This window comes from Patagioenas fasciata, chromosome 15 (assembly GCF_037038585.1).
Source record: "Patagioenas fasciata isolate bPatFas1 chromosome 15, bPatFas1.hap1, whole genome shotgun sequence".
In the NCBI taxonomy this organism is placed as follows: domain Eukaryota; kingdom Metazoa; phylum Chordata; class Aves; order Columbiformes; family Columbidae; genus Patagioenas; species Patagioenas fasciata.
The window spans coordinates 12,978,972-13,002,676 of NC_092534.1; the positions used below are offsets into that span (position 1 = coordinate 12,978,972).

Consider the following 23,705-nt stretch of genomic DNA (forward strand, 5'->3'; position numbering starts at 1 on the left):
CGTGCGGCTCCGCCGGGTCCCTCCGCCCTTCCGCCGGCAGCGCCATGGCGGCCACCGGGGTCCTGCCCTTCGTCCGCGGCGTAGATCTCAGTGGCAACGACTTCAAGGTGCGGGGAAGGAAGGGGGACACTGGGGGAGGGAGGGACAGCCCGGCCCCAGGTGATCCTGGGTCCCTGCACAGCAGGGCCGGTCCCCGCAGGCTCAGCTCCCCCGTCCCGGTCCCCTGGGGCTGGGCGATGTCGCCCCCCCGGTGCTGTTCCTGTCTCCAAAACGGGGGGGGCTCATCTAGGGGAGCTTTGGCCCCTGACCCCAAAACCACTACAGGACTTGGCGATCCCTGACCCCCCCGTCCCTACAGCTGGGCAACCTCTCCCCCAGCCCATGGGGACCCAGAGAGCTCGGTGATGGTGGCCCCCCCAGGGCCAAATCCCATGAAACTGGGCGATCCCAACCCCCCCCAGCTCCTGATCCTATAGGACTGAGTGGTCCCAGTCCCCCCCAGTTCCCAATCCCATGAAACTGGGTGATCCTGCTCCCCACAGCTCCCAATCCCATAAAACTGGGCGATCCCATCTCCCAATCCCATAGGACCCCATAAGATCCCAGTCCCATCCCATAGGCCCCAGTCCCCGCCAGCCCTCACAAGGCTGGCCACACTGGGGTCCCCAAATCCTCACCCCGTTGGGGCAGGTGCTTTTCTCACCCTCCTCCTCCTCCTCACAGGGCGGCTACTTCCCGGAGCATGTGAAGGCGATGACCAGCCTGCGCTGGCTGAAGCTGAACCGCACGGGGCTCTGCTACCTGCCCGAGGAGCTCGCTGCCCTCCAGAAGCTGGTGAGCAGCACGTTTTGGGGGCTCCAGGGCTCCCACAGGGGCTGTGGGGTCAGACAGGGCCCCGCGCGGCGGTGCCGGGAGCCCGGTGCCTGCCAGGCTCGTGGCTCATCAGCGGATGCTCTGGTGTCTAATAATAGGGCTGAGCTACAACGTGTGGTTGAAATTGGATGCAGGGGCTGTTAGGAGCGGGGTTGAGACAGACTTGTACTGGGTTTCACCTTGTTTTCCTAGAAAACCAGACTAAACCCCATACTTAGATCCTTTGCCCTCTAATAGAAGGGAAGAATGAAGGTTTAACATGGAGAGGATTACGGTTTTGAGGCTTCTTTTTCCTCCTCCTTTGCTGAAAGATATAAAGAGCAGCAGCTGGCAGCTGCCTGGCTTTGCTTTTTGGGCAGCTCAAGCTTTGTGCATGGCCAGGCCCTTCGTGGAGTCCATGCCTGAGCTTTGCTTTGGCGGCGTCCTGCAGCACGTTACAGACATCGTTAAATCAGCGTCACACAAACACAACACTTAAAATGCTGCCAAAAAGTCCTCGTCACCGTGCTGAGTGCGCCCTGCTCGGCAGCAGCAAGTGGGGAAGCCCTTTGTGCTGCTCAGAGCTGGGCTCCCCATCTCTTGCCAGATTTAAACCCGGCATCTCGCCCCCAGTCAAGGGGTGCAGAGACAGTGTGGGCACACTGGGACCAGTTTGAGACTGGGAGCATCCAGCATCCTTGTGTGGGTCAGGGTTGAGCTCACCCTGTGCCGTCAAAAGCCCCCAGCTCCCCTGGGATCCAGGAACCCCCCATTGGCGTGGGGGCCTGACCACAGCCCCGGCTCCTGTCTCTGCTCACTGGGGTTCTCTGGGGTTCCTCACAGGAGCACCTCTCCGTGAGTCACAACAGCCTCACCACGCTCCACGGCGAGCTCTCCGGCCTGCCCTGCCTCCGGGTAAGTGTCCCCCCATCCCATGTCCCACCTGCATCAGCGCTGGTGTCCCCAGGCTCCTCTCAGGTTCCGGGGACACCCCAGGATCGTCCCTGGCCACACGAGGGGCTCAGCAGGCGCGTGGCTGCAGTTCTGCCTCTCTGTCCCCTTCCAAGGCCATCGTGGCTCGTGCAAACAGTCTGAAGAACTCGGGGGTCCCTGATGATATCTTCCAGCTGGATGACCTATCGGTGCTGGTAGGTGCAGAGCCTCCTCGGTTAATGCAAGAGCCAGCTCAGGCTCCTGGGTCCCGGTCCTGTACCTCAGTGGCCCCTTGTGCCCTTTTGGGGAGCACAGTGGGGCTGAGTAGCATCCAGGGTGTAAATCAGGGCTCAGTGCTCCCCAGCTCCCTTCAACTTTTGCCCGTTTGCCCCAGGACCTGAGCTACAACCAGCTCACAGAGTGTCCCCGGGAACTGGAGAATGCCAAGAACATGCTGGTCCTCAACCTTGGCCACAACAGGTGGGTCTGGGTCAGGGCAACCATCTCCCCCTGGTCACGGCCACTTCCATCCATACCCCTCTCTTCACTTTGCTCCCTGCCCCTCTCCGGGGGGAGCCCAGGGCTGGTGTGGGTTCTGGGCAGCCCTGAAGATCCCCATGTCCCCACAGCATCGAGACCATCCCCAACCAGCTCTTCATCAACCTGACGGACCTGCTCTACCTCGACCTGAGTGACAACAAGCTGGAGAGCCTCCCGCCACAGATGAGACGCCTGGTTCACCTCCAGACCCTCATCCTCAACAACAACCCCCTCCTGCATGCACAGCTCCGGTAAGGTGCTCACTTTCCAGGCTGGATCCCACAGTTTTGGGGCTGGGCCAGGTTCCCTATCCAGCCCTGACACCATCTCTGCCCCGTGGTTCTCCCTGGCATGCAGGCAGCTCCCGGCCATGACGGCCCTGCAGACCCTCCACCTCAGGAACACCCAGCGCACGCAGAGCAACCTGCCCACCAGCCTCGAGGGGCTGGTGAACCTGGCAGGTAGGACCAGGGTGTCCATTCCCACTGGGCATGGGGCTTTCTGGCCAGTGGCATCACGCCATTGTCTTCCTCCCCCAGACGTGGACCTGTCCTGTAACGACCTCAGCCGCGTCCCCGAGTGCCTTTACACCCTGGGCAGCCTGCGGCGCCTCAACCTCAGCAGCAACCAGATCACGGAGCTGTCGCTCTGCATTGACCAGTGGACCCAGCTGGAGACCCTCAACCTGTCCCGCAACCAGCTCACCTCCTTGCCTGTACGTCCCTGCCGACACGTGGGGTCCCTGCCCATGTCTCCATGCCCCCAGGTTCTCCCTCACCCCTCATCTCCTTCCACAGTCGGCTATCTGCAAGCTGACCAAGCTGAAGAAGATGTACCTGAACTCCAACAAGCTTGACTTTGATGGGATCCCCTCGGGCATCGGCAAACTCGCCAACCTGGAGGAGTTCATGGCAGCCAACAACAACCTGGAGCTCATTCCTGAGAGCCTGTGCAGGTCAGTGACAGCCCACAGCTGGATCTACTCTGTCCCCAAGAGGGGACACAGAGGCTGTGTGGTGACAAAGGGTCTGTGAGTGTCCCTTAAGGATGTGGCCTTGGCCTGGCCCTTCACCATCCTCTGTGTCCCTCAGGTGCTCCAAGCTCAGGAAGCTGGTGCTGAACAAGAACCGCCTGGTGACACTGCCGGAGGCCATACACTTCCTGACGGACGTGGAGGTGAGAGCCCACCACCCATGTCACCACGGGCTGGGGCCACCACAGCCCCCACCTGGCCTTGGGACCCCAGGGTTGGATGGGACAAGGTGAGGACAGGGGATCTGGTGGCCAGTATATGAGTCTGGCACATGGCTCAGCCCAGGCAGGAGGTAATTTGGGGCTCCTTCTGCATCTCCTCACCTCACTGAAGCCCAGGGTGCTGCAGGAGTCTCCCATCCCACCCCACACCCTCAGTGTCCCCATGTTTCAGAGCAGTGAGGTCTCCTGTCACCTCCTTGGCAGATCCTGGACGTGCGAGAGAATCCCAACCTGGTGATGCCCCCGAAGCCGGTGGATCGCACGTCGGAGTGGTACAACATCGACTTCTCCCTGCAGAACCAGCTCCGCCTGGCCGGAGCCTCCCCAGCCACTGTGGCGGCCGCTGCCGCAGGCAAGTGTGCGAGGATGTGGGGACAGTCCCTGCCTCGGGGCTGGGGTATGAGCCATGCCCCTGGCATTGCCCCAGGGCAGGCATGAGTGTCCCAGCTGCCCCTCACCCCATCCCCACATCCCCAGGGAGCAGCACCAAGGACCCTCTGGCCCGCAAAATGCGGCTCCGGCGCCGCAAAGACTCAACCCAGGATGACCAGGCCAAGCAGGTGCTGAAGGGAATGTCAGACGTGGCCCAGGAGAAGAACAAGAAGATAGAGGTGGGGTGTGGCGGTGGAGAGCAGCCCCGCGGTGCCCCTGGCCCACCCCAGGTGGGACCCCATTGTCCCCAGCTTAGTGACCTGCCCTCGTCCCCGTAGGAGAGCGGGGAGGCGAAGGCGCCAGACCTGAAGACACGCCGGTGGGACCAGGGGCTGGAGAAGCCGCAGTTGGACTATTCTGAGTTCTTCAGCGAGGACGTGGGGCAGCTGCCCGGCGTCTCCGTCTGGCAGATCGAGAACTTCGTGCCCACACTGGTGGATGAAGCTTTCCACGGCAAGTTCTATGAGGCCGACTGCTACATCGTGCTCAAGGTACCGGGCCAGGACCAAGGGTCCCCCACGTCCCCAGCCCAGGGCCGTGGCCATCCCCTTTCACACCCCATCTCTCCCCAGACCTTCCTGGATGAGAATGGGTCCCTCAACTGGGAGATCTACTACTGGATCGGGCAAGAGGCCACGCTGGACAAGAAGGCCTGTTCCGCCATCCACGCCGTCAACCTCCGCAACTACCTGGGGGCCGAGTGCCGCAGCATCCGGGAGGAGATGGGAGATGAGAGCGACGAGTTCCTCCAGGTGACACCAACCCCTGGCCCCCCATCCCCCCCCAGCCCATCCATTCCCACCCTCACCCCCTCCTTGCCCCCAGGTCTTCGACAATGACATCTCCTACATTGAGGGTGGCACAGCTAGTGGCTTCTTTACTGTCGAGGACACACAATATGTCACCAGGTACGGCTGGGGACAGGTGCTGGGGGGACACATGGGGCTGGGGGTGCCCCATGTCCCACCGTGGCTGTCTCTCCCCCAGGCTGTACCGTGTCTATGGGAAGAAGAACGTCAAGTTGGAGCCAGTGGCACTGAAAGGGACATCGCTGGACCCCCGGTGAGCAGTGAGGGGACACAGGGGGACTGTGTGGGGACAAGGTGCTGGCAGGGGCCACCCAGGACATTGTAAGGAGGGGGTTCAGCCCACCCCACTCTCTCCTGACCATCTCCTCACCTCTGTGTGTTCCAGGTTCGTCTTCCTCCTTGACCACGGCCTCAACCTCTTTGTGTGGCGCGGGCGCCAGGCCACACTGAGCAGCACCACCAAGGCCAGGTAGGGCTGGTCAGGGGGTTTATGGGGGCTGTGGGGAGCCCCCCTGCCATCTCATCCACTCCTGCCACAGGCTCTTCGCCGAGAAGATCAACAAGAACGAACGGAAGGGGAAAGCGGAGATCACGCTGCTCACCCAGGGTCAGGAGCCCCCCGAGTTCTGGGAGGTGCTGGGGGGGCAGCCTGAGGAGATCCGGCCCTGCGTGCCCGATGACTTCCAGCCCCACAAGCCCAAGCTCTACAAGGTGGGGACCCACCATCTGTGGGGCCATCAGTGCTGCCAGGGCCCTGCAGCCACCCTGACCCCCATCCTCTTTCCCTTTCAGGTCGGCCTGGGCCTGGGGTACCTGGAGCTGCCCCAGATCAACTACAGGCTCTCGGTGGAGCACAAGAAGAGGCTGAAGGCAGATCTGATGCCAGAGATGCGGCTGGTAGGATGGGGTGGGGACATTCACAGAATCACAAAATAGCTTGTGTTGAAGGGACCTTCCCAGCTCCCCCAGTGCCACCCCTGCCATGAGCAGGGACATCTTCACCAGCTCAGGTTGCTCAGAGCCCCGTCCAGCCTGGCCTGGGATGTCTCCAGGGATGGTTCATCCACCACCTCTCTGGCCAACCTGGGACAGGCTCTCACCACCCTCAGAGGCAAAAATTTCTTCCTCATGTCTGAGCTGAATCACCTCCCTCGACCTGCTGGCCGTGCTCTTTCTGATGCAGCCCAAGATACAATTTGCCTCCTGGGCTGCAAGCACCCATTGGTGGCTCATGTCCCATCTTTCATCCACCAGTAGCCCCAGGTCCTCTCCACAGCGCTGCACTCCCACTTTGACCAGTGCAACTGGTTTTGTGTCCCCTCTGCCTCCAGCTCTGCCCTGGGAGGGGCAGGTTTGGCCAGCGTGGGGGATGCTCTGCCCTTGCTGGTTGTTTTTTTGGGAGCAGGCAGGCGGGGTTTTTTCCAGCCACGGATGGCTGACCTCTGTCCCTGCCGTGCTCACAGCTGCAGAGCCTGCTGGACACCCAGAGTGTGTACATCCTGGATTGCTGGTCCGACGTCTTCATCTGGATCGGGAGGAAATCCCCACGGCTGGTGCGGGCAGCGGCGCTGAAGCTGAGCCAGGAGCTGTGCGGGATGCTGCACCGGCCCAAGCACGCCATGGTCACCCGCAACCTGGAGGGCACCGAGTGCCAGGTGCGGCAGCGACGTGCCTGCAAACAGGGAGGGAGACCAGGGGACAGGCCCCTTGATGGGGTGCTGTGTGCCAGGGAGCGTGTTGTGACCTGGGGTCCATTACTTGCGTCTCGATTTAGGTCTTCAAGTCCAAGTTCAAGAACTGGGATGACGTCCTGCGCGTGGATTACACCCGCAACGCCGAGACGGTGCTACAGGAGGGCGGCCTGGCTGGCAAGGTCCGCAAGGACGCCGAGAAGAAGGACCAGATGAAGGCGGACCTGACGGCGCTGTTCCTGCCCCGCCAGCCCCCCATGCCCCTCAGTGAGGTAGGGCTGGGGACTGTCCCCCATGACCCCCTGGATGGTGACAGAGGGGCTGGGTGGCTGTGAGGTGATGGAACATGTGGGGCTGCAGGCGGAGCAGCTGATGGAGGAGTGGAACGAGGACCTGGACGGCATGGAGGGCTTCGTGCTGGAGGGAAAGAAATTCGCTCGGCTGCCTGAGGAGGAGTTCGGCCACTTCCACACCCACGACTGCTACGTCTTCCTCTGCAGGTGACACCTGGCTTGTCCCCTCGCCAGGGCTGCTGGGCCCCCTTCTCCCTGCCCAGATCCCCAACCTGCCCCATCCCTCACATCACCCTTTGTACCCTCAGGTACTGGGTGCCGGTGGAGTACGAGGAGGAGGAGGAGAAGAAGAAGAAGGGTGAAGGCAAAGGGGAGGAGGATGGTGAGGAAGAAGAGGAGGAGAAGCAGCCTGAGGAAGACTTCCAGTGCATTGTCTACTTCTGGCAGGGCCGGGAGGCCTCCAACATGGGCTGGCTCACCTTCACCTTCAGCCTCCAGAAGAAGTTCGAGAGTCTCTTCCCTGGCAAACTGGAGGTGACGCCACTGGGAGGGTCCCCCAGCTTTGCCTCCCTGCTCCCCTCTGCCCCCCAGGCTGAGGGCTGGGGAGTGGCAGAAGAGACGGGGGTGCAACTGGGGCTTGGGATTGTATTTGGGGAGGGTCCCTGCTGACACCCACCCCTTGGCCAGGTTGTGCGTATGACCCAGCAGCAGGAGAACCCCAAGTTCCTCTCGCACTTCAAGAGAAGGTTTGTCATCCACCGGGGCAAGCGGAAGGAGAAGACCAGTCCGCCCCAGCCCAGCCTCTACCACCTCCGCACCAACGGGGGGGCCCTCTGCACCAGGTCAGCCCAGCACCCATGGGTGTCAGGCCCCAGGCAGGGGATGTGCTGGTGGCCACAACTGCCCCAGCTCTTGCTGACCAGACCTCCTGGGCTTTTTTTCTAGGTGCATCCAGATCAACACGGATGCTGGTTTGCTCAACTCCGAGTTCTGCTTCATCCTCAAGGTACCGCTCATGGCTGAGCATCCCTGAGGATACTCACTTGTCCCCCTCCCTGCTGGGGTGGCTCTGACCCCTGTGCTCCCCGCAGGTGCCATTTGAGAGCACAGACAACCAGGGTATCGTCTACACCTGGGTGGGCCGGGCGGCTGACCCTGACGAGGCCAAGCTGGCCGAGGACATCATGAACCAGATGTTTGATGACTCCTACAGCAAACAGGTGAGTGGTGGGGACACACAGTAGGGCTCAGCGCCAGCTTACCTGAATGACAGCGACCAGCCAGGCTCAGCCCATCCCTGTCCTTGCAGGTGATCAACGAGGGAGAAGAGCCTGAAAACTTCTTCTGGGTGGGTATCGGCAGCCAGAAGCCCTACGATGAAGACGCTGAGTATATGAAGCACTCCCGGCTCTTCAGGTGGGTCCTGGCCCAAAAGAGGCTGTTTGGGTCTGTGCTGGGTCCTCTTCCTCAGCCTGATTGCCCCTTTTCCAGGGGCTCAGTCCTCCCAGGACACGGCTCCCCACGCCAGACAAAGCCCTTCTCCCAGCTCTGTCCGTCCTGAGCATCAACCAGCTGAAATGGCTGCCCCAGCACGTCTCTTTTTGTGTGAGCCAAGTCCTGACAAACTCATGTCTTTGATGCAGTCCCCCTATGGCTCTTCCCACAGGTGCTCCAACGAGAAGGGCTATTTCTCTGTATCTGAGAAATGCTCCGATTTCTGCCAGGATGACCTGGCTGACGACGACATCATGCTGCTGGACAACGGGCGGGAGGTGAGGCCGTCCTGGGTGTGGGGACGGTGTGGCGGGGGCCAGATCTGCCGGTGGCTGCATCAGCTGAGCCCGGTGTCACCTCCTTCCTGCAGGTCTACATGTGGGTGGGCACCCAAACCAGCCAGGTGGAGATCAAGCTGAGCCTCAAGGCCTGCCAGGTAGGGACCCCCTCCTCCTTGCTGCAGCAGGGGGGCAAGATTTCGGCTTCATCTCCCCTCAGAGCCCAAATCCTGCCCTGAGCACTGCAGTGTGGAGCTCCCAGGCTGGGGGGACAGCAGCCCTGGAGGGGGGTGAGTGTCGGGGACCGCCACTGCTATCCTCCCCTCCCAGGTCTACATCCAGCACATGCGCTCCAAGGACCCCGCGCGGCCCCGCAAGCTGCGCCTGGTGCGGAAAGGCAACGAGCCCTGGCCCTTCACCCGCTGCTTCCACGCCTGGAGCGCCTTCCGCAAGCCCCCCGCCTAAGTAAGGGCCAGGGGCACCCAGAGCTCCGGCCACAGCCCCCCATGGCACCGCCGGGCCCCCCCCCAGCACTCTGTACTGCCGCACACGCCTGCGCCCAACAAAGCACGACTTGGAGCTGCTTCTCCCCCAAGCTGGGACCAGCAGGGAGCACCGGGGCTGTCTCTCTGCCCCCCTACTCAGCCCCTTCCCAAGGAAGGGGGGAAGCAGATAAGGCAGCATGGGTCCCTGTTAGCCCCCGCTTGGGGACACTGCTGCCCCCAAACCAGTGCCAAGCTCCCCCTGCAATGGGGGGACACGAGCATTTCCCAGTTTGGGTGGGAGGATGCTTTACTGAAGAGCAGTGGGCATGGGGGGTGAGGGGCTCTCAGCCCTGGGTATTAGAGCAGCCCTGCTCTCTTTGCGGGGGAGGGGGGGCACTGGACCCCAGCCCATCAATATCATATCAATAAAGGCAGCATTCCCCCCCAAGGCCGTGCCAGGCTCTGACTGCGCCCGTCTCACTCCCAAGCAGGGTCCCCCCCAGTCTGATCCTGCTCCTCCACAGCTCACGGGGTGGGGGGGAATCCTGGCACCCCCAGCTCCAAGCCCACAGCTGAGGCTCCCCAGATACCTGCGGCCCAGGCAGATGATATTAAATGCTTTATTTTCAATATTAAAAACCAGTATTTTTAATAACTAAATGCTAAATTCATCTTACCAAAAACAAAAAAAACCAAGATGAGGTGGGGGGGGTTCTACCAGGGACACTACAGCCCCGGCCGGCAGCGACAGAGCCGGGGTAGCGCTGCCCCCCCAGCCACACACGTACCGCAAGAGAGCCTGGGGTGGGGAGGGGGGTCCAAAATGGCCCCCAAAATGGATCCCCAAAAGGAGAGAGGCTGAGCCCCAGAGCCACATAGGGACAGGGACAGTGTCACTGCAGCCCCTGTGAGGACAAGGCTGGGGAGTCTTGGGGGGTGGGGGGGAATTTGGCACAATGAGACCCCCAGGGTGGGGCAGGAGGGGGCCAGGAGCCGGTCTGTCCCCCCACAGTGCATTCCCCCCCGCCACAACCCACCCGTGGCAGGAATTAGTGTCACAAAGGAGCTGCAGGCACTGAGCCCAACACGGAGAATAGCCCTTGGAGAAGCCACTAAGAGAAAAAGGCCATTTGTGACCCCCTCGCCGTGTCCCCCCCGGGCTGTTCAAGCCCTCCAGTGGCCACCTGGTAAGCCAGGGGATCCACGCTGGGCTACCCCCGGGAAGGGGACAGGGCTGTAAACTGCAGGGAGCCGGGCATGTAAACACAGACCAGGGGATGGAGGAACCCTGCCTGGGGGCTCCCGGCCCCCCACCTCCCCAAGGGACCGAAACTGGGGGACAAGGTGGGGTTCACAAGCCCCAGCCCTCCCCGTATAGCCAGGGAAGCAGCAGCACCCCGTGGGAGGGGGCTCTGGAGCTGAGGACAGTGACACTCGACTGTGTATAAAAAAGAAAATGATCTTCCCCGGGAAGAGTTTGTGCCCCACGGTCCCGGCTCAGGGGGTCGGGGAGGAGGTGGGGGGACCGTGCCGGAGCCAGGGCTGCGCCAGTGGCTGGTGCGGAGGTTAGAGAAGAGACGAGTCTATGTTACGTGGGGAGGGGGTGTGGGGGGGTCCAGTCGAGTCACGCGTCCCGGGAATCCGAGCACCGAGATGGGCCGGGGGCAACAGCGGGTGCCAGCAGTGCCTGAGGGGAACAGCCACTGAGAACGGGACCTGGGGGTCTGCAGGACATGCAGCCCTCCCCACCATACTCCCCATGCCTCTACAAGCCCCATGGATGCCGGGGCATCCCAGTTCTGAACCCTCCAGGCTCCATGGAGTTTGCAGCCAGAGCCGTGTCCTGGAGTCATAGAATCACTTCGGCTGGAAGAGACTCTCAAGATCATCGAGTCCAACCATAACCCACCCCTGGCACTGCCCCATGTCCCTGAGAACCTCATCTCCGCGTCTGTTCACCCCTCCAGGGATGGTGACTCCAGCACTGCCCTGGGCAGCCTGTTCCAATGCCCCACAGCCCTTTGGGGAAGAAATTGTTCCCCAGATCCAACCTCGACCTCCCCTGGCGCAACTTGAGGCCATTTCATCTCCTCCTGTCACTTGTTACTTGGGAGAATAGACCAATCCTATCCATGCTCCAGCCTCCTTCCCACCCCTGTGCCCACCTGGGACCCCTCCAGCCCCCCACACACCTCACTTGATGAGGATCCCTGCCGGCCGGGCCTCCTCTTCACTGACGTTCCTCAGGTTCTTCTCGGCTTCCTCTGAGGACCTGTGGGACAGAGTGGGATGAGGGGTGGCCAGGGTCACCCCTATGATCCCTCGGTGCTGGTTACATCATCACCCCCCTGACTTACGCCAGGAAATCCTTCACTTCCTCCACGGTGATGTCCCCGGTGGTGTCCAGTGGGTTCTCCAGGCTGCTGTTGGGGGAGTCGATGGGGCCAGGCGAGAAGGCAGCTGGGTGCTCCTCTGGGGACCCTGGGGAGACAGGGAGGGCTAGGGGGCAGCTGTGAGGACACAGGGGACATAGCAGAGACTGGCAGTCACTCACTGTCACTGTCACTGGGGGAGCGCTGGCCCTCAGGGCTGTGCGGGACGTGGGTGCCATTTGCCTGCGGCAGCTTCGGCGTTGCTGTCAAGCTGTTGCTGGAAGGGACACAGGAAGAAGTTACCGCCAGGGCCAGTGCCATGGAGTGGGGGCACAGGGGTGCTGGAGGGGCAAAGCCCCCGGGGACACATCCCACCTGAGGCAGGAGGTGTCCTGGAGCCGGGCGACCTCCAGCCGGCACAGCGGCTCCGTCACGTTCCTGGCGCTCAGTGAGAAGCGCTCAAACTCAGATGGCGAAATTAGGTAGAAACCTGGAATGGGGAGGGACAACAAAAACCTTCTGTGGGGCTGCAGCCAGGGACAATGTCCCATCTCTGGGGAAAGGCTGAGATCTGGATCTGTTCAGCTGGAGAAGAGAAGGCTGAGAGAGGATCTTACTGATGCTGACAATATTCAAGCCTGACAGTGTTCAAGAAGACACTGGACAACGTCCTCAGACACATGGTGTGAACTGTGGGGTTGTCCTGTGCAGAGACAGGAGTTGGACTCCACGATCCTTGTGTGTCCCTTCAAACTGACAATATGCTATGGTTCTATGAAATATCTCCAGGGTGGGTGTCAGAGGATGGACCAGACTCTGTTCAGTGGTGCCCAACGACAGGATGAGGGGCAATGGGCACAGACTGAAACACAGGAGGTTCCATCTGAATATGAGAAACTTATTTCCTTTGAGCTGCCAGAACCCTGGACCAGGCTGCCCAGAGAGGTTGTGGAGTCTCCTTCTCTGGAGACATTCAAAGCTGCCTGGACACGACCCTGTGTGATCTGCTCTGGGTGAACCTGCTTTAGCAGGTGGGTTGGACTGGATGATCTCCAGAGGTCACTTCCAACCCCAGCCATCCTGGGACTCTGATCTGCCAGAGCATCACCCTCAGCCCAGGTCTGGTGGCCTCACCCTGGCCGTGCTTGGTGAAGACGCAGGAGGCGATGCCGCTGATGTCCTCCTTGCGGATGCAGCCATAGTGGACCTGGGGTCGTAGGCCAGGGATGGTGAAGATGTGGATGTCCCCCAGGTTGGTGAGACAGGCCAGGCAGTTCTCCAGCCGCTCCTCAGAGCTGGCACTGGCCAAGCTCACCAGGGCCACCTTCCGCACCCGGCAGCCCTCGTGTGCCGTCAGCTTGAACTTGGTCTTGGCGCTCACTTTGGGCAGTGTGAAGACCTGGGGAGTTGAGAGGAGTCACTTGATGGGGGGGAACAGGAACTTGCAGGGTTTTTGGGGACACACGAGCAGCCGCTCGCCATGGGAGCCCTTGGAGCCTCCACACCGGGGAGAGGCAGGGGAGTGCCCCAGGACCTCACCAGTCACCTCCAGCCCCATCCCTGCACCTGAGGCGATGCGGACACCCAGAGAGGACAGGGGACACGTTGTGGGTGGCCCCTGCCAGGCTCACCTTGAACTGCTCCTCGGAGGAAATGAGCATGGAGTGACTCCCCTGCATGTCAGGGGCCTTGGCCAGGTCCCGTGACACCTCGTATGGTTCGGGCAGGGGGTTCCCCCGCCCATCCAGCACGGCGATGGCCACCACCGGCGCCCGGTGCATCAGCTGGATCTCCTTCCCCAGCACCGCCTCCACCGCCCGCTCCGAAAACTTCTCCTGCGATGGCACCTCCAGGGCGTAGGCGAAGACTGAGCCTGAGTTGGTCCCTGCCCACATTGTGGGGCCATGGTGGGCAGCTGAGGGGACAGGAGCAGCGTCAGAGTTCCCTCCCTACAGCACAGGACCAGCCAGACCCAGCTCTGGGGGCTTTTCCCAGGAAAGGGGGAGGTCTCACCATCTCGGAGGAAGGTGTCAGCGAAGTAGAGGCATCGCACCACCCCTGAGAGCGAGTCGTCAGCTGAGCGCGGCTCGATCCGCCGCTGCACAGGCGTCATCTCCACCTCGTGGGGTCCCGCCTGCTCGGCCAGCTGCGCGTTGGCTTCGTGCACCTGGGGAGTGGGACACAGGGGTCAGTCCCTGCCCAGCGGAGCCAAGGAGCAGCCGTGAGGGCCCCCATCTGTCCACCTTGCTGGAGGGGCTGCTGGCGTTGAGCCGCTTCTTGCCCGAGACGCGGCTCTTGCGGATGCGGCGGAAGGATTGGCGCAGGGACTTCTTGAGGGACTTCACGCGGGACAGGGGCCCCTCCATGGCCAGCGAGTCATTGGGGTGCAGCGTACACCTGTGGGCACCAACACTGCTCAGCACCTGGACCCCCGCCACGTCTCTCCCCGGCAGCGAATTTCCCCCCATACCTTGCCAGCACGGGGTTGCGCCGGTAATAATCGAAGAGTCCAAAGCCGTGGCTAGTGCCAAATGCCACCAGGTTCCACTCGGAGTGGAGGGTGACAGCGGTGACGGCAGCGGGGGGGACACACTGCACCAGGACGCTGGGCTGGAAGCCGGGGGCAAAGAGCAGGGGCCCGTTCCTGGGCGCCAGCCGGTCGTGGCCCTTCCAGGTGAAGCCCTCACGGTCCTGCAGCAGGTCCACAGTGGCCACGCTGACCGTGTGCTCTGACTTCTCATCACTCAGTTCCATCACCAGCACCTGCAGGGGACAAGCAGGGACGGTGGGGGACATGTGCCAGCCCAGGACAAGGACAGTTACCCTGCTGCAAGCTAGGGGCCAAACTCCATGGGTGGAAGCCCTTCACAGACAGGTGTGGGAGTCATAGAACAGAATCATAGAATCATTTTGGTTGGAAAAGACCCTCAAGATCATCAAGTCCAACAATTACCCCACCCCTGGCACTGCCCCATGTCCCTGAGAACCTCATCTCCACGTCTGTTCAACCCTCCAGGGATGGTGACTCCAGCACTGCCCTGGGCAGCCTGTTCCAATGCCCCACAGCCCTTTGGGAATAAATTGTTCCCCAGATCCAACCTCAACCTCCCCTGGTGCAACTTGAGGCCGTTTCCTCTGCTCCTGGCGCTTGTTCCTGGGGAGCAGAGCCCGACCCCCCTGGCTCCAAGCTCCTTTCAGGCAGTTCAGAGATCAGAAGGTCTCCCCTCAGCTCCTGTTCTCCAGCTGAACCCCCCAGGGCCCTCAGCCGCTCCCATCACACTTGTGCTCCAGCCCCTCACCAGCTCCGTTCCCTTCTCTCAACTCACTCCAGCACCTCAAGGGCTTTCTTGTTGTGAGCAGCCCAAAACCAACCCCAGGATTCGAGGTTGGGCCTCACCAGTGCCATGTTACCCCAATGGGGTGCTCAGGTATCCCCCCACCTTACCTGCCCCGCCGTGCCGGCCACCACCATCTTGGCCGTGTACTTGCAGAGTGCGATCTTCTGCACACCCAGGCGCGGGTCATCACTGTAGGGATCAAAGCAGCCAACCTGCGGGGGGGATTGGAGGGGTTGGCACCTTCACACAGCTGCAAAGCAGCCTCCCCCACGCACCCCCTTGTGCCCCCCAGCAGCTGGCAGGCACCGGCTGCAGGGCACGGGCCGCTCTGGGCATCACGCCCAGGAAACGTCTGTCCCCACGTGTCCCCTGGCTCTCTCCCGACAGCAGAGCGGACCCGTGAGATGGGACACATGGAACAAGCGTCTCTTGTGTCCCCACGGGGCGTCACACAGCAGCTGTGCCCCGCGCCAGGGGACACGTCCCCCGGGCGCAGCAGTGATGGCTCCGCCGGGTGCATCCTCTGTGCCCAGCTCTGGGCTTGCCCCCCCGGTGTGGCAAAGGCAGTGGGCTGCTGGGGTTCACTGCAGCGTCCCCCCCACCCCGGGGACCTCACCAGTGTCCCCTCCACCTCAGGGACCTCACCTTGCGGAAAGGCGGCCACTCCTCCTCGCCCGCCTGGTTGAGGCTGTCGTTGTGCTCGCAGTCCGTCTGGAAGATGCTGGCAGTGCCCAACTTGTAGAGGGGCTTCAGGGAGACCCCCGAGGCGTCCCAGAACCGCACCGTGCCATCCTCGTGCCTGGGGGGGGACACAGGGAGGCCCTGTTAGCACAGGGCCCTGACATCTGCCCGGCTAACAAGAGCCGCCTGTGTGCATGCCAGAAGGGGGGACGGGGAGGGGGACAACGCAGTGGGTGACACACTCCTACCCAGCCACCAAGCTGAACAAGGCGGGGGCTCAGCCCACTTGATAGGAGCAGCCAGAGCCCCCCACATCCCACTCTCACCACTCCATCCCATGGGAAGGTACTGAGAATGTCTCCCCTAATCCTCCCACCCGGTGAATTTTGGGTTTCCCAGGACCCGTCCTCCCCACTGCCAGGCCACTCACCCGGTGAGGAGCAGCCCCCTCTGTGTGGGCTCCTGGGCCAGGTTCTTCCCCCCATCGATGGGCCAAGCCTGGAGGGACGGAGGGAGGGATGGAGTGAGATCATCTGCAGGGAGTGGGAGCAAGCATCACCCCTTCACCAGCCCTTCCTGGGGAGCTCAGGGACCCCCATCACTCACCGCAGAGGAGAGCCGGGGGCTCTGCTGCTCGCCGGCGCTGATGATCCTCTCCCAGAGCTTGAGAGGCACATTGGAGACATGGCAGGAGCAGGTGATGGCAGAGGAGTGGAGCGGTGCCAGGTAGGGCGCGGGGATGGCGGGCCAGCCCGGCGTCTGCAGGTCGATGGCCACCAGCTCCTCCTCCACCAGCACCACAAGGGCACGCGGGTTCTCAAAGCCTGGGGACCGGGGGGACATAGAATGATTTGAGTTGGAAGGGACATTCTAAGCTCATCCAGTCCCACTCCTGCCATGAGCAGGGACATCTTCACCAGCTCAGGTTGCTCACGGCCCCATCCAGCCTGGCCTGGGGTGTCTCCAGGAATGGGGCATCCACCACTGCATGGCTGCTGCCAGTAGAGACACCCCCATCACCCCCTCCCCAGCAGGACGTACCTCCCTCAGGCGTCTCAGCGCTCTGCACAGTGAAGAAGTCAATGACGCGGGAGGTGAAGTCCAGCGTGGCCAGGGTCTGGCCCTGCAGCACGGTGACACAGTGCCTGTCACCATAGCTGGCCCGTGGCATCCCCCCACTGAAGATGATGAAGGGGTTCCTGGGAGGGTGAAGCAGCCTCCATCAGACCCCCTACCCTGTGGGGCATCTTCCCTCACAGCCCATGTCCCCCTGCCCTGCACCCATCACCAGCCCAGCACGGCTGCTGGGGGGGTCATGCCAGAGCAGTCCCTCCCACGCCACAGGGACATACCCCGACTCGCAGGTCCGCCAGAGGATTTTGCTGATGGCTTTGCAAGGAAATGGACCTGAAACGAAGATTTTCACCCTGCACTTGTAACACTGATGCTGGGAGGGGGTGATCAGCCCCCAACCCTCCCAAGTCCCCTCCTCCCTGTACCATAGGGGATGGTGGACATGACGGGCTGGTGGGTCCTCTGGCCGGTGTCACCCACCGCCCACACCATGTACCCGCCGTCGCTGTGGGAGCTGACGATGCTCTTCCCGCTCTGCTCCCAGGCCAGGCTCTCCAGCTGCTGTGGGGGCACATGGCGGGGTTAACACTCAGGATAGGGGGTTCACACGAGGCCACAGCCTCCCCTGCTCCCCCAGCAGTCCCAGTACCTGGTTCCCCAGGAACAGGTGCTGGACGGTTCGTGTGCTCTGCTCCCAGAGGGCCACCAGCCCCCGGCTGTACCCGATGAGGAGCCGACCGCCGTCACGTGGGTGCTCCTGGATGGACTCCACGGGCCCCAGCGCCTTCCCGCAGCGGTACTCATCGGGGACACTGCATGGGAGGGGGACACAGGAGGCTCAGGGGGAGCTGGGAGCGGTGGGGAGGGGGCACGGAGCCGGCGGGGCTCACCTCTGCAGGATCTCATCCGGGAAGAGGGTTTTGTCCTCCAGCAGCATCAGGTCGGGCAGGGTGACAAAGTAAACCGCGCCGCCCTCCGTGCCCAGGCAGGCCACTGCGCCGGCGGCCATCGGCAGGACCACTGTCACCCGCGTGATGCCGGGGGAGCAGCTGGGGGCGAGCAGGAGCTGTGTCAGCCCCGGGCTGGGTCTGGGGGAGCGGCACAGAGACCCCAAACCTCCCCTGCCCCAGTGCTGCATCCCCATCCCTGCTGGCCCAGAAGGATGGGAACAGGGACAGCACCAGCGCGAAGAGCAATTAGAGCCATTAATCACCTCCAGCACTGCCAGCACATATAAAAAGCCCAGGGCTGAGTTTCCCCCCTCAACACAGCATCCCAATTGGGATCGGGGGAGCATCCCAACGGGGAAGCCACTACTGAGGGGACCTTGGCTGCCATCCCACCACTGGCTGCTCCCACGTGCCGTTCCCAGTCAGCTGCAGCATCACTCTCAGCTGCAGCCCCTTGAGGAGGAGGCAGCTAGGGACCCCCCCTGAGGCAAATACTTATTGCTATCGGACCCTGGGCGTCCTGGGAGGCCGAAGCTGCGGGTCTCTTCCAGGTGGGAGCAGCCGTCCTTCTGGCAGATCTCCCAGAGGTGCAGAGTGTTGTCATCCAGGAGGGAGAGGAGCCAGCCCTGGGTGGGGGGGACACACAGCAGGGTGGGTGGGGGGGTGGGGGAGCTGCCACCAGGCCCCCAAGGCCACCCACCTACCTGGCCAGGGAGGAAGTGCAGCTGGGTGACAGTGGCCATCTCCTTGTGCAAGCCCGTCAGCTCCACGCCTGGCGCACCATATCTGGGGCAGCCGTCAAAGAAGTAACGAGGGTAGAGCTGCCCCCTCCCAATCCCAGAGAATGCCTGGACCCCCTGGATCCCCCCCCAGGTCACAGTTCTGCAAACAAGAGCCAGTTTAGCCCAAAGGGAGAGGCAGGGCTGAGCATCTCCAGCAGCACCCCGGGGATGCAGAGGGCACCCCAACCGGGACACCGCGGGTCAGGATGGAGCCAGTGAGTGTGTGAGGGCCAGGCCGGCCCCCACCACCCTCCTCTTCCTCAGCCGCAGGCCCGTGGCCGTGCAGAGGTGCCTGCGGCAGCCCCGGCCAGCCCAGCAGGCAGCGGCGGCAGGGTGGGGTTCGGCATGCGCCGGCACAGCCCCACTCACCCGACTGGTCCCGGCTCCTCCACCGGCAATGCAGGAACCGGGGCAGGACCCAAGGGCAGCTCCGGCACCGCACAGTGCCCCCCGACCCGCCACTCCCCGCAACCCTGCAAGCCGCTTTCCCCAGGCACGGGATCACCGGTGCATGGTGTGGCTACAGCTCGGCGCATCGCGTGTCAGGGGTTTGTGCCTGTTGGCCCCTCAGTCCTTGCCCCTACTGCTGAGAACTGGCCCAGCGGCTCTGCCCGGACAGACAGGCAAGAGCTGTCTGGCAGCGCCAGGCACGGTCGAGCCGGCAGAGCCAGGAGAGAACCAGGGAGGTTTTTGGGGAGGCCAGACACGAGGGTGTTCAGGGGGAGCACACAGGGGGCTCTGGGTGCTGCAGTGATGGGGGATGCCACCCATGCTCAGGGACTTCCCCACCCAATGGTGCTGCTGGCCCAAAGACCAGCAGCCCTTGGGGAACGCTGGTGGCACGGGCTCACCACGATTGCGGTCTGAGCCCACGGACCCTCAGCTGCCCCAGGGGACACCCCAGGCTGTGGCAGCCCCCCGATGTTGGGCTGCCTGCAGCCGGATCCACCCATCCCGGCCGGGAAGCACCCATGGGTGCCCCCACTAACCAGTAGCACCAGTCAGGCCAGCTGTAGCTGCCGCCTCGCCCGGCACCGTGAACCTCCAGAAGCATCTTCTCAGTGGCAACCAGAGCAGGGCTGGGTGGCCACCGGCTGCAGTGCCAGCATCAAGTACAGTGTCACGGGAAGGACCGTGCCACCGCCAAGCTGGGTACCACCCCAAAATCATCCCTGTAGAGGATGCCACGGCTCCGCAACCTCCCACAGCATCAGCCCTGCGGTCCCGGGGGGTTCGATGCGGGGGTGGCCACAGTCAGTGCCCGGTGGCGAGGCAGCCGAGCAGAGCGGCCGGCGACGTCGCGGCGGGGGCTGGCACGGGGGCAGCCCCGGCAGAACAAAACCCGCCATCTTTGTGCTCGGGAGGCAGTGAGCCACCGGCCTGGGGGAGGGGAGCACGGTGCCCCCCCCCCAACTCTGACCCCAACCCCAATGCGGGCGCAGCTGCCCCCGCGCCCCCCCCCGCATTCCTGCGGCGCGGGGCCCCCCGAGCGCGGCCGCATCCAGGCCTGGCCGCCCGCCAGCAGCCCGCTGAAGTCTCCCTGCACGCCGCCGGCAACAAAGCCCGGCCAGGCCCCGCGTCCCCCTCGGCCCCCCCGCACCGCTGGCCCCCCACCCGGGACCGGGCTCAGCGCCCGCTGTAGCCCCCCAACGCCAGCGCCAAACCGACCAGAGGCCCCGCAGCCCCTTGCAGGGCTCATCCAGCAGCCGCCACCGTGTTGTCCTCCCAAAGGTGGCACGGTCAGGAGCCCTCCGGGGATAAGGGGGGGTGACACCAGGAAGCACCTCCTGCCCAGGACAGCCAAGCCCCTCTGCTCCCTCGGTGTTTCGGGCAAGGCGGGGGCTTCCTCTGTCTCCCCCTCTCCAGCCCAGCTGCAGCCCAGCTGGATGGACGAGGCGCTGCCGGATAAGCCAGCACAGCCACGTCTCCCAGTGTCCCTGGGATGGGGGCAGCTGGGGTGTGTGTGTGTGTGTGTTTGGGGGGGGGTCCTTACCTCCTGCCCTCGGGGGTTTGAAAAGGATACAGTTTGACGGCTCCCGCCTTGGTGCCGATGGCCATGACACGCAGGATGGGGTCGTAGGTCAGGGCGCTGGGCTGGCTGGGGAATCCATGCTCCACCGTCTGCCGCAGGGACAGGCAGGTCAGAGCCAGGACCCCCCACCCCTGAGCCCACTCAAACCCCCTCTCGCCCCCACGGCTCCATCCCACACCAGCCTGAGCTTCATCCCTGCAAAGCAGGACCATGAGGATGCTGCTTCGTCTCCCAGCGCCACCGAGGAGAAAGTCCTTGGGGAGGGGGGACACCAGTCCTCACCCCATTTCCACCTAACCCCTCAAAACAGACCAAACCCACCAGCCACACCAAGGGCCGGGGTAGGTCTGAGCTTGCACAGGACACCCCACGAGCCACTGGCACCTTGGGGAAGGAATCCCCCACCCTAAACCACCCTCCCAAGGTGTGGATGCCCCCAGAGGGGTGAGCAGGGTCCAGCTCAGCCCCACAGGGACCCCCATGATGATGTCCCCCAGGGGTCCGCAGTGCCGAGTGGCAAAACCAGGCAAGCGGGACCCGCCGGCACCAGGGACGTCCCCAACGGAGCAGCGTGCCGCCTGCAGGCACCTTCCCAAGGAAGTCCCGGCCGGTGACGACGTGCCCGGACTCGCTGGCTGGGGAGAGGCAGCCCGGCTGGCAGCGGGGGGACGCGGGGGGCACCCACCGCCCCAGCCCACGGGGCTCCCGGGGGTGCAGCCCTGGGGACAGCTCAGTTGAGTGGCGACGGCGGGATCAGACGATTTGGAGGCCGCCGGAGCCAGACTGGCCGGATCCTGACCCGCTCCCTTTGTCTGGGGTGGCTTTGCACACCCGCTGGCACAGCCACCGTCACCCCAGGGCCACCTTTGGGAGGGTGACAACATCCCCAGCCCACCCAGGGGGTCCCAGCTGGGTTGAGGGGGGGAGTTCGCGGACACCTGTGGTTCGTGCTCCCTGTGACAGCCCCAAGCAGGGTCACCCCAAATCCCCCTGGGATGCTAGAGGGTGGTGGTGGGAGCAGCATGGGGACAACCTGATGATGCTTTAGGTTGGGGACTGATATGACAACCCTGGCAAAGACCCTCCAATGCTTCCCCAAAATGCAGCTCCCCAAGCCCCGAATGAGGGACCCTGCTGGCAGCCCTCCCTCCTCCCGCCCGGCCGTGGGGCCGCATCCGGCAGGCAGTGCCGGCCCGGCCAACGCACGTTCCCGGCCAAATTACTGCAAATCCCCGGCAGATCTGGAACTCGGGAGGAAAAACAACCCTTAATGGGAGGCAGGTGGGCAGCTGGCGGCCCCAGCTCTGGAGTTGGGCTGCTCCCTGGCCCCCCCAGGACATCCCGCTGGGCACAGACCCCCCAAAGCGCCTGCATGGGCAGGACCTAGCCATGGGATCATCCGTCCCAAAAGTGGGGGGCTCTGGTTGGGCTGAGCACTGTACCTCAGCCAGACCCTCACCCACAGCAGGGAGTTTGGGATGACAGGGCTGTGGGTGCCGGCTGTGACCCCCCCTACTGCAACGCACCCCGGCACCTCCAGCCCAGCCCCACTGCAGGGTGAGCTGGGGGTCCCCACCATGAGTTTGAGCGAGTGCCTGGCAAACAACCAGTGCTGCGCTGCTGCCGAAGGATGGACAGACAGACGGACACAGTCTGGGGCTGCTGTCGGTTTTCTCCAGTCCCCACGGCCATGGCAAGGCGACGGTCCCGCCACCGCGGGGCTCCCGGGATAGGGAACACGGACCCCCAGACGGGCACTCCCAGCAGAGCCCATCCTGCTGGGGAAGGGTCCAGCACCCCAGGGCTGGTGGGATCCCCAGGTCATTTGACGAGCCCCAGGGGGGTCCCCACCTTGAATGAGGGGGCCAAGCAGGAAACATCCCTGGTGTTGGCGGGAGGACAAAGCTCTGGGCCTCTGATGCCCCCGTCCTTGGGGTGCAAGGGGACCCCCAGCCCCAGGGGTCATTACCGTGGCTCTTCCTGCTGATGTAGGGGGTCCAGCCCCCCCATATCCCAGTGCTACAGGTGTTTGGGGTGAGTGGCTGAGCCTCTGCATGGGGCACACAGCCTGGGATGGTGCAGGGTCAAACAGGATGGGGGCCATGGGGTACCCCAAAAAATGGGGGCAGCATGGGAACCGGGATGCTAATGGGAGCCCTCACCCCCGTGGTGCCTGGTAAGGGGGTTGTCGCATCCCGCCCCAGGGTGCCCTTGGGGTGCGAGAGGGGGTGCACCCTGCACCCCAGGGGAGGAGAGCAGCCCCCCCCCGCCTGCTCCACGGGGGGCATCCTGCTCCTGGGGTCCGGTACCCACGCGCGGGGATGCAGTCACCCCGCGGCACCCCCTCCCCTAGGTCAGACCCGCTCCCCGGGCAGCCGGGGGTCCCGGTGTGTGGCTCCACACTGCGGCCGCACCCCCGGGGCTGCACCCCGGTCCCCGGGGGGCGGTACCCCGCGCACTGCTCCCCTCCCCGGGGCAGCATCCCGCCCGGGGGCTACCGGAGCCTGCGCCACCGGGGGAACAGCCCGCACCCCGCTTCCCGGGCTCGGCCCGACACTCCCGGTGACTCCCTGTGGTCCCCACCCCTCCGGGGTCCGCCGCCGCCGCTCCCCCCGCCCCGGGCGCACCTTGCTGAAGGCGAAGAGATCGTGGCGGAGGCGGTCGCGGTGCGGGTCGGCGCCCTGCCGCCGGAACCGAAACTTCATCATGGTGGGGCCGGTGGCGGCGCGGTACCGGGCGAGGCGGGCGGGGCCGGCGATCCCGGGGCCGGTACCGGGGCGGGCGGTGCCGGTGCCGCTCCCGGGGCGGGCGGTGCCGGTGCCGTTGGAGGGCGGTCCCGGTTGCGGGTCCCGGTACCGGTGCGGGTCCCGGTGCGCGCGCCGAGCGCCGAGCGCCGCGCGCCGAGCCCGGGGCAGGCACCGCCGCGGCGGGGCGGGGCGTAGCCCTGACTGACAACCCTATGCACCAATCACCGCCCGACCGCGCGCACCGCGCGGCGCAGCCCCTCCCACCAGCGCTACGCATGCGCCTTCGCGGGGGACGACGGGATTTGTAGTTTTTATCCCCACCCCAAGCGCCCTCTACGGGCGCTTTATTTATTTATTTTCTCTTTTCTCGTCTTCCTTTCCTTTTTTCTCTCTGTGGTTGGGGGGACACAGAGGGCACCCCCAGGCTGCTCACCCTGGTCACAGGGCCCCCACAACCGCGGTGTGTGTGGGATCCGGGGCCTCATCCCGGCCTGCAGGCCCCACCACCATGGGTGTCCCAGTGACACCGCGGCCACCAGGCCTGGGGCTCGGGGAGCTGAGCACAGCCCTGAGCGTGCTGAGCGGGGCCGGGACCAGCACCCTGTGCCTGCTGCCATTAGTATTTGGGCCCTGTCCCCAGCTGGGTGATGGCATTGGCCCGGGGTGGG

General features: G+C 64.0%; 2 protein-coding genes across 3 annotated transcripts; one reads left to right on the forward strand and one right to left on the reverse strand.

The window, feature by feature from the left end:
- Positions 1 to 13: 13 nt before the first annotated feature.
- FLII (FLII actin remodeling protein) lies at positions 14 to 9,700 on the forward strand. The gene is made up of 30 exons (XM_065850312.2): positions 14 to 107; positions 724 to 834; positions 1,696 to 1,767; positions 1,920 to 2,000; positions 2,180 to 2,265; positions 2,415 to 2,576; positions 2,683 to 2,786; positions 2,865 to 3,040; positions 3,123 to 3,280; positions 3,417 to 3,501; positions 3,784 to 3,935; positions 4,061 to 4,190; positions 4,290 to 4,502; positions 4,584 to 4,763; positions 4,837 to 4,919; positions 4,999 to 5,073; positions 5,206 to 5,289; positions 5,360 to 5,531; positions 5,613 to 5,717; positions 6,284 to 6,475; positions 6,595 to 6,783; positions 6,872 to 7,011; positions 7,113 to 7,338; positions 7,492 to 7,646; positions 7,750 to 7,810; positions 7,896 to 8,024; positions 8,114 to 8,220; positions 8,471 to 8,576; positions 8,669 to 8,734; positions 8,907 to 9,700. Exons 1-30 carry the CDS (start codon positions 45 to 47, stop codon positions 9,039 to 9,041), a joined length of 3,798 nt encoding a protein of 1,265 aa, XP_065706384.2. The 5' UTR covers positions 14 to 44; the 3' UTR covers positions 9,042 to 9,700.
- On the reverse strand, positions 9,668 to 23,163 carry LLGL1 (LLGL scribble cell polarity complex component 1). Of its 2 annotated transcripts, none has more exons than XM_065850311.2 (23): positions 22,918 to 23,163; positions 20,282 to 20,379; positions 18,181 to 18,262; positions 17,987 to 18,102; positions 17,417 to 17,575; positions 17,176 to 17,338; positions 16,952 to 17,087; positions 16,805 to 16,859; positions 16,494 to 16,651; positions 16,059 to 16,276; positions 15,883 to 15,950; positions 15,417 to 15,570; positions 14,879 to 14,983; positions 13,904 to 14,196; positions 13,677 to 13,830; positions 13,447 to 13,600; positions 13,065 to 13,348; positions 12,568 to 12,832; positions 11,809 to 11,923; positions 11,616 to 11,704; positions 11,419 to 11,542; positions 11,254 to 11,333; positions 9,668 to 10,748 (listed from the first exon to the last, which is right to left on the reverse strand). In XM_065850311.2, the coding sequence occupies exons 1-22, from the start codon at positions 22,996 to 22,998 to the stop codon at positions 11,255 to 11,257; spliced, it is 3,150 nt and encodes a 1,049-aa protein (XP_065706383.2). In that variant the 5' UTR covers positions 22,999 to 23,163; the 3' UTR covers positions 9,668 to 10,748; position 11,254. The 2 variants fall into 2 exon arrangements, with proteins under 2 accessions (XP_065706383.2, XP_065706380.2); XM_065850308.2 differs by having other exon boundaries at positions 11,616 to 11,710; positions 22,918 to 23,162.
- Between the last annotated feature and the right edge of the window lie 542 nt (positions 23,164 to 23,705).